This window comes from Bidens hawaiensis, unplaced genomic scaffold (genome assembly GCF_021521415.1).
Source record: "Bidens hawaiensis isolate Kalapana, Puna unplaced genomic scaffold, B.hawaiensis_p1.1 tig00025770_1, whole genome shotgun sequence".
In the NCBI taxonomy this organism is placed as follows: Eukaryota; Viridiplantae; Streptophyta; class Magnoliopsida; order Asterales; family Asteraceae; genus Bidens; species Bidens hawaiensis.
In genome coordinates, this window is record NW_027494124.1 from 48,971 (window position 1) to 58,735 (window position 9,765).

The window sequence follows — 9,765 nt, forward strand, 5'->3', positions numbered from 1 at the left end:
AAACAAGTATTCCTCTCGGGGTTCGGGTTATTATTCAACACTTTTGCAATGGATAAACCGTAATATCTCGGTTTTGTGTGTATGCAATTGTTGTGATTAATCAAGCACTAAGTACTCGGATTTCTAGAATGCGAGGTTGCTACTTAATCAATCAATCAATAGTATTCTCCCTAGTTCTTTCCACTCAATCTCGATTGCCAACGACACCAAGAACATATGGCTAAAAGCTAGATGGAAACAATATAGACAAGCTACAAACAATCACACAAGCACAAGATCATACTAACATAGCATTTAGATAATCAATCCAAGTTCAAGAACAAGAAACAAAAGTGTTTTGCAAATAACCTTACATCCCGAGAGAAATACCGAAGTAACTAGCCACTCATGGTTCGGGAGATCATCTTTGCATCAAGTAACTTGTTTCTCACAATCCAAGACATAAAACAAATCAATACAAGACCCAAAATAATTTTTTTGTTCTCCAAAATCGCCTCTAGGCCGGCCAAGGTGAAAAGGTAGTCCAAAAGACACTCCCAAACGGCCTATTAAAAGACATGCAACTTTGTCTCCGCCCAGGACCGTGGGCCACGGTCGCCTCCACGGTGTCCTTCTTCTCCATGGTACGGTGGACTCTGGAGTTTTTGCACCAGATGGACCGTGACCCATGGTTCAGACCGTGGGCCACGGTGGAGCTCATTTCCGCGACTTGATTTCTTCGTAACTCTCTCGTTCCAGCTCCGTTTCCTTCACCGTTTTCGCCCGTGTTCTTGTAACACCGCTCTCTAGCTCCTTAAACATGCAAACACACGAGCAACCGTAGTCAACTAATTCCATGGAATTAACTTAATCCCGTAACCGTAATTATATCTTTTATATCGCTTAGATGCTTTCCTACGGGTCGCCCGTCACCTCCTACTCCCCGGCAAAAGACATTCCAAAGAATCCATGCCCGAAAAAGAAACCAGACCCACCAGAACAACGCTCCTCGATGATAAAAAAGTTATAACCTTTGAACAAGAAGACAAAGAAAACATATTGGATCCTCACCATGATGGTCTTGTCATCACATTATACATGGCAAATCATGGTGTTCAACGGTAGCATGCTCTTTCTTCATGACGGTGCTCTCTAGGTCATCAAGTCCCATTCCTTGGCATATTGTAGTGAGGATCAGGATCTTGAAGTGAAGAAAAAACTCAAATATGAAACAATTAAGGACAATAGTCTTACCTGACATCCTCTCGGTTGTTGAAAGCTCGAAATCCGTAGAGGGTAAGACTTTGAGTTAGAAATAACGCTCCTCCTCAGGAATCTTCAGAATTGCAGGAATCCTCTTTAAGGCAGCAAATGTAGGAGTCACAAGATCGGTAAACTTCACTGAGAATCATAAGAAAAAAGCAAAATAAGTATCAATTTATTTCCTTTATGATTAAAATCCTACATTTCCTACCCTTATTAACCCGTCGGTAAGGAAGTTCTTCGCCTCCGTGGATGGAATCCCTTTGGACAAAAAACCTGCTATACCATTGCCCATCGTTTCTTTTTGTATTTATAATCAGGGGTAGTTGACTAGACATCAACTGAAGGACGAATCAACCAGACCTGTGGGTTCCTAGATTGTAAATGGTGGCTAAGTCAGAAATTTAGAGGTCGATATCATGGGTTGTAATGATCTTGTTAACGTAAACATAATTCTCCATAGCATTGGCATAGTCTGAATATAGCTAATACCGGTGACCTTGAAGAAACGAGTAATAAAATCAGGAAAGGGGTATGTTAAGCCGAGGGTGAAGGGGTAAGCCAGGAAGCCAAGCCACTTTTTGGAAATGCAATCGGAGCGGAGGGTCTTATTGAAAGGATGAAATTTGATTTTAGAAGGGAAGGCATTACTGGGTTAAAGGTATGACAGGTTAAGATCGAAGAAACTGCAAACTTCAAAATCAGAATCAACAAGGATTTACTGACATTCGAAGTCGGGATGGGTATTTCCGCTACTGTAGGCGGAAGTTTTTGATCTCTTTTTAACCATGGTCGGTAAAAAGAAAGAGGAACGAGGAAACCCTAAGTCAGAGAGAAGAAGAAGGCACCTGGAGACGGAAGTGAGATGAGATTATAAATGATCCAGCATTAATTATAGGGGTTTAATCGGGATAAAGGAATGGCGGTTCGGTTATCTTGGAAATTGCACCGGGTCTTATCAAGTTACCTTAGTCCGCCAAAGTCAAAATTTTAATTGAGTGGAAAAAATATGACAGCTGTGAATTTATGGTTGACAACTGTAATATTTTTTGGGGAAAATTGTTAGGGGTCATTTTATTCTAGCGTGATCTTGACGATTATCCTAATAGCTCAGATTCCCAGCTACCTGCAGAATCCTGAACTAACCGACTATACTTGTTTTATTTATGTTACGCTTGCAGGCTACTCAAAGATATAACAGTCTACAACGGGTAAATGACTAATTCTACCTGAAAGACTAGAGGATCAGTTGAAATGCACGTGGGATTGGAGAACAAATCTTCAAGCGGTCATGGCGGCTAGGGTTCCCAGATTTGTAGGACTTATAGTTGTTTTCTCTTTCTATATAAAGAGGCTATCATGAACATTATAGGATATATAAAACACACCCACTGCACTACACTTGTATTCTAGCCATCGTTCACAATCTGTTCTCGAGATGTAATCGCCTTTTCTTATTAATAAACTGAGGCAGTGGATAATCTTCCCCTCCAGGTTTTTTCTAAAGATCCTCACCAGTATCCTAAGCTTTTCCTCGCTATATCGCTGTGTCAACCCTTTACTTTTATACTTAGTAGCACATTGTTGAAGAACACTCTACCTCATTTAACGAATTTGTTCAATTATTGCTTTGGTGATTTTTGACCAAAATAGTAGCGCTGATGACGGTGATGGTGGCGACGACAGTGGTGGCGGCAGTGATGGTGGTGGTCAGGCAACGACAGTGTGGTGGCGGAGTCGTCAGGTGGTGGCGGCGGTGGTAGTAGCAGTGGTCAGGTGGTGGCGGCAGCGGTGATAGTGGTATGGCGATGACGGTGGTGGCGGTCAGGTGGCGATGGTTATCATGCGGTGTTCTCTAGAGATTATTGTGGAAGAAGAATGGAATGAAAAAAAAAGGAAGGGTGGTGGGAAGGAATTGATTTTATGAAATGAGATTCCTTGTGTAATCGTTGATTTCATTCCATTAATCAACCAAACATCTATTTTTTTTCATTCTTTCGTAATGACTCATTCCATTTTCTTTCTCATTCATACCTGCCAAACACTGCCTTAGTTAATACAACTTTGAGGGGGTATGACACATTAACGTGAGGCCTTTAGGAATACCGCCCCATGTTCCTCAGCAACACTCGAAACTTACCCACGATGTGGCTGTCCTAAAGCCCAAACTGCACAAAATAGTTTCTTCTGTTAAAAAAGTCGCTTAACTACTATATCTTATTTAAATTTAGAAATACTTTTCTAATTAAAAAAAGTCATGATCTATATAAAGCGTGAAATAATACGATGTTAGAGCATTCACAACAGCTCCTCTATAAGTATTGTGAGATATAACTCCAAATCTTTTTAGAGGGGCTATAAATAGTTGTGAGTGAAGGAGAGGGAAAATTTTAAAGAGATGAGTAAGAGTAAATTTAGAGGAACACTGTTCAACCTCTATTTATTTTTTTAATATATCTGAAAGTGGTTGTGAGTGAAACGAAGAGAAAATGTAATGATAAAGATGTAGGAAAAGTATTATTTAATTATATATAAGAGACAAAATATAATAATTTATAGTGTAATTATAGAAATAAAGATAGAAAAACTGTCAGGATTGTTTAAACATGATATTGCAATGCGTTAAAAAATGCATGATATTGCAATCTTATTTTATGATTGTTCTTCAATTTTTTTTTTTAATTTAATGAAGTATTATTTTATTCACAAGTTTTTTTCTGTTTTCAAATTAGCATTTTATTTCATGTATTAAGTTTTTACTCATTCAAAATATTTTATTCAAAAATAGTCTTTTAAGAATAAAAGGGATTGGAACGTTGTATTTGCTTAGTATAAAAGATGGTTAAGGAAAATAAAATAGAAAAAGCATCCGGAAAAAGCTGATTACGTTTATGTGAATGGAAAGATGGGTTAATTAAAACTACAAGTGAGATTAAAAGCAAATAATATCAATGAATCATATGAAAAAGTAAAGTAATCCATAAAATATTACACATGTCACTAGTGAAAGATTCTTATTTTCCCAAACGTTAACCTCAACCCTTATTTAGCTGTCAAACACTCCACAGTCTGTCACGCCCAAACCCCAAAAAGCAAAACATATAATAATAATAACAACCACCTTCACTCTCTCATCCAACATCCCCCAAATGGTCTCAGTTCAAGAATCTCACACTTCCTATTACACTCCACCTCCATCATCACCTGCCTCCTCCCCGTCAAGGTTCCAGAAGCATCTCGGCCGTTCAATGCGAACCGTCCGATCAAATTTTTACCATTCTGAATACTCCACCACCAGCACTTGCTCCAATTTCTACCAATCGGAGAATAATAATATTAATAATCTAACCGATGACGTCATCGATGTTCATCTGCAGCAGCTTGCTACTGCGAATAATAAGTCAACAAAGTCTTCAGCCTCCACTGCTTCAACAGAAGAGTATCTCGGAATATCACAGATTTTTAGTGATTTTTCAGCTTGTAGCAGTGATATCTCCGGTGAGCTGCAGCGTTTAGCTTGCTTGCCGGAGGAAACGAACGACGATGAAGTATCCAATGAATCGAACGAGAAATCAGAACCGGAAAGTTTCTCTACAGAGATTGTTGAGAGTATATCGCCGGAAGATTTACAACCGACGGTTAAGATCTGTATCGATAGTCTGAGTTCGAACTCCGTCGCCGTAAAAAGGTCAGCCGCAGCGAAGCTCAGGTTGCTCGCGAAGAACCGATCTGAGAACCGAGCGTTAATCGGCGAGTCCGGTGCGGTTCCAGCCTTACTTCCGCTTCTCCGGTGCGCCGATCCGTGGACGCAAGAGAACGCTGTTACGGCGTTATTGAACTTATCGCTTTTAGACGAGAACAAGCCGTTGATTGCTGGTGCTGGAGCTGTGAAATCGTTGATTTATGTGTTGAAAACCGGTACGGAGGTGGCGAAACAGAACGCGGCGTGTGCGTTGCTTAATTTAGCCATGATCGATGAGAATAAGGTCTCGATTGGAGCCTGCGGTGCGATTCCGCCCTTAGTTTCGCTCTTAATTAGTGGTTCGAATCGTGGCAAGAAGGACGCGTTAACGACTTTATATAAATTATGTTCAATGAAGGTCAGTTAAATGTTAATTAACTTTGTGCCAACAAAGATTACGGTTTATAGCATATAGAGATTAAAAATGTTAAATAGCTGACTATATTTACTATTTCCATAATACTGCATCTATCATTTATCTAATTAAAAAGTGCGTAATTAGGCAAATAAGAAAAGAGCGGTGACGGCGGGCGTTGTGAAGCCGTTGGTGGAGCTGGTGGTGGCGGCCGGAGAGGCTTCGGAAGAGCAAGGGGCTGCGGGGATGGCGGAGAAGGCGCTGGTGGTGTTGAGCAGTATGGCGGGAGTGGAGGAAGGTAAGACGGCAATTGTGGAAGAAGGTGGGATACCCGTGCTGGTGGAGGTTATTGAAGACGGTGTGACGGTTAAAGGGAAGGAGTTCTCGGTGGTGACGCTGTTACAGCTTTGTGAAGGGGTTAACGGCGTTAGGAACCGAGGGTTGTTGGTCGGAGAAGGTGTTATTCCGCCGTTGGTTGCTCTTTCGCAGAGCGGTACTGCTAGAGCCAAGCATAAGGTAAAGTTTGTTCAATAAATTTTTAATTATTATTTCATTCCGTGAATTGGATTTTACATCTTTTTGGCTTGTGATTCTTGGAATTCTTTTAGAAAGTGACACTCATTTCATGCTTTACTTTTGGTTTTGGGGTGCATTTAATGTTTGATGTAAAATTATTAATGCTTTTGCACATATCATAACTGGATTATGCAAGGAGAATGGGTCTACAAATATTAAGGGTGTAAACAGGCCGAGTTGCTCATCAGCTAGTCGAGATGAGCTCGTTAAAAACTCGAATCAAGTTGGGCTTAAACAACCTAGTCGAGATGAGCTCATTAAAAACTCGAATCAAGTTGGGCTTAAACAACCTCAAGCCTGAGCTTCATATATCGACATAGAGCAGGCTAGAAAAAGCCTAAACGAGTTATTATATGTGCAATTTTATTTAATGTACTTAATAATAACTATTATTATTATATATATGAAGATGTGATAAAAATATCTAATAAATATATGTTATATTAAATAATGACAATATATAATTTTATTGAACCGAGTTCGAGCCTTACAAATACAAATTTCAATGAATCAACTCAAGCCCTCTTATACTGAAACGGGCCAAGCTGAGCCTAAACTAGCTTGGACTCGGGTTGGCTAGTTTCTACACCCCTAGTCATACACACACCATTATAAATGTGAGAATAAAGATCTTTGCTTGAATAATTTATCAGAATAAACAGAAGTTTTATATTTTTGCAGGCTGAAAGACTACTTGGGTATCTGAGGGAACCAAGGCAAGAAGGATGTAGTTGAAGACCAAAGCAGGTTAAGGTATTGGTTTTGAATGATATAATATAGTATGTGGGTTTCTAGAATATGTTGACTGTGAATAGGGAGTTTTATTTTTGATGGTTTTGTACAGAGTGGTTGAGAGTTTTCATAAAAAAAAAAAGAGGACGTTGACTAGTTGTATATTTAAGATTAGTGAGCTGACCTTAGGTTTATCTTGAAACCAATGAGCTTTTGTAGCTTGTTTGCCTATTATCTTGTGGACTTGAGTTATCTTTCATGTAATCTGGTTTTTGGTTTGACTCAATTAGTGCAAGTATGGTTTAGGAGATGTTTGTAACTATATTGTATTGTTAATGCCTAAGGTTGTATACAATTAAAGAACCATAAATATTTAATGTGGGAATATGATGATGAGGTGATTTGGTTGAGAACTGTATATGAGTTTATTTGGGCTGACTAAAACTACATAGAGGTCTATCTTGGTATCCTCAAACTATACAACAGGTCACTCTTATTAATTAGCCTACCTAAAACGGATTAGCGTCGTCTATGACCGTTGTTTTCCTTCAACTCATATTTGCTGCTGCTGATGCCATTGGGTCCACAGAAACCGCCGCTTCCCTGTCATCACCACCATCAGTCATTCAGTCGCCATCGACAGCCACCTTACAAATTATGTAGCATGAACCTTTATTTTTTCCTTACTTAAAACGACTCATTTCATCCGGAGCGAGCTTGTTTTGATCCAGGCCCAATTGGACCCATCACACAACCCAACGTTGTCCGTGCATTTACATTTTACCCCATGTGTGCATGTTTTTTTTAATTTTTATTTTAAAATAATTTGAAAATAAACTAATCAAACTAACAAAATATTTGATTTTTATAATCTTAGGTGTGTTCTTAGAGATTAGAGAATTAAGATTTTAGTCATATTAAGAAAAGTTAAAGCAAAAGATGGATTTTGAGCTGATTGGCATTATTTCATTGGTGTAAGAGCATTCTCATTCAACCCCTTATTTTGTGAGTGGTGTTTTTATAATTTAGAGAGTGATTCAGGGTGTTGTAAGTGAAGAGTTTTTATATTTTAGAAAAAGTAGTGATTTTTCTGTATATTTAAAAAGTTACTGTTCATCCCATATAATTTTTTTAATATATTTTGAAAGTGGTTGTGAGTGAAGGAAAGAGAAAAGGTAATGATAAAAGGTATAAAAAATATTTTTTAATTGAAATTGAGAGAGAAAATGTAGTGAGTTTTAGTGTAATTTTTGATTTAGAGATATATGATAGGATGAGAATGCTTTAAGTGTGTATGTTTCATTCAGCTGTACTCTTTCTCGGCCCTACAAAACAATTGGCATCTAACCAAACCCTACAAATAAACCATGTACACTCATAAATCATAATGAATATCCTTGCCTCCTTGGTTTAGGTTCATGAGTTCGAATTATCAATGGTTGGATCTTGTAAACTTGTGCTTTAAATCAATATAAAAAAGATTTAGTCAAGGATTGGTGGGGTTACTTGCTATAACTTGTGCTTTAAATCAATATATATAAGATTTAGTCAATAAGATTTTGTTCGAATTATCAACTGTTGGATCTTGATTTCAATATATTCAAAGCTTAATTTCTATCCATAGTACATAACTAATGATTCAATTTCTATTCAAAACATGAAAATGATTCAAAATGATTATTCATTAGAGTTATGCTCCTAAATTCCTTTTAATAACTTAAATAACTCTTAAATTTCTATTATAATTTTTGTCTTTTATAGTTTTTTAAAAGTTAAAATTTTTTTTACTACTTTTAATTGTCGATTATTTGGAAAGTTCTTATGAATTTCGTCATTTCCACCGATTGATGTTATGTTTCTCGGCTAAGAGCATCTTAAAACTATATATTTTTTTAATAAAAAGTAAAAGATTAAGAGACTACCTCTTAATAGTTCACAATCTCTTAACCATTAAGATAGCATTTTAATGATCATTAAGAGGCTACCAAACAACCCGTAAATTATACACACACACACACATATATATATATAATATAAAGGTGGGTTATCATACAATAATAGCTTATCCGTACATTACGTACGCGGCGTTTGTCACACCCCGACTAGCACAATGCGGAAGCGTAAAACGGGAATGTAACAGACACCTCTGGTATCAACACATTGTTTATAAAGAAATATTACAAACTAATTTACAATATATTACATTTCTTTGTACTATCATTGTTTTACAGTCTATGTGATACAAACAAAACTAGTTCGTTAACTATACGTTCTTACTACTAACACCCTTGCCTCTATTCACATAGCATCAACCACACACCTTGGGCAAGTAACAGATCACCAAATCATTCCAATTTAGGTACACCTGAAAAGCAGTTTAAAACGGGTCAACTACTAGAGTTTGTGAGTTTCACGAGTTTCAAGAAAACAGTAATGAGTATTCACAAGTTAACACTTGTAATCATGAAATAAGTATGTATGTATGTAAATGATGTAATTATGCTAAGCTACAGTGAAGCCTTGATTGTATGTGCTGCGTGCATCCATTTCCCACGCTCAATCAACCACTGTGGCCCCTTTCCGCCCACAACATGCCCCGGTAGCTATGTCTAACACTACATAGCCTGTTTGTATAAATATGGTCATGTGCAAACGGCGCTATGTGACACGGCAACCAGGCCGATTTCGTTTGGGTTTGTCAAACCAATAGTACTATTCACAAGCCACCGGCTCGAAGTTAATCACTGTGATCGTGAGGACTTTCGTGTGTTAGCACTTAGATAATTCACATCAATACATGTTTCAGGTATGTATATGTAATCAAACATGCTTTTCACCCCAAAAGTTCGTAAAACTGTTTAAAGAGTGGGGTCATGAAACTCACGGTTTAGTAGATAATCAGTACTGTATCAGCTCGTGGTTTGTTCGGTCCGCTATCAGTAGTTCCTATAATTAATATTATAATAATATTAATATTTTAATATTATTATAATCTCAATACTAAACTGGGCTATATAACTAATCTGGGTATAGCTGGAATGCCCAGAAAGTGGCAATAGGCTTAAGTTGTGATGTTGTTCAATGTCTAATACTAAGAACTGAACTTGGCTCAGATTCC

General features: G+C 37.6%; 1 protein-coding gene across 1 annotated transcript; it reads left to right on the forward strand.

Annotated features, from left to right (window-relative positions):
• The first annotated feature begins 4,391 nt into the window (after window positions 1–4,391).
• LOC143572207 (U-box domain-containing protein 14-like) lies at window positions 4,392–6,791 on the forward strand. The gene is made up of 3 exons (XM_077057428.1): window positions 4,392–5,342; window positions 5,487–5,855; window positions 6,597–6,791. Exons 1-3 carry the CDS (start codon window positions 4,392–4,394, stop codon window positions 6,648–6,650), a joined length of 1,374 nt encoding a protein of 457 aa, XP_076913543.1. The 3' UTR covers window positions 6,651–6,791.
• The last annotated feature ends 2,974 nt before the right edge of the window (window positions 6,792–9,765 follow it).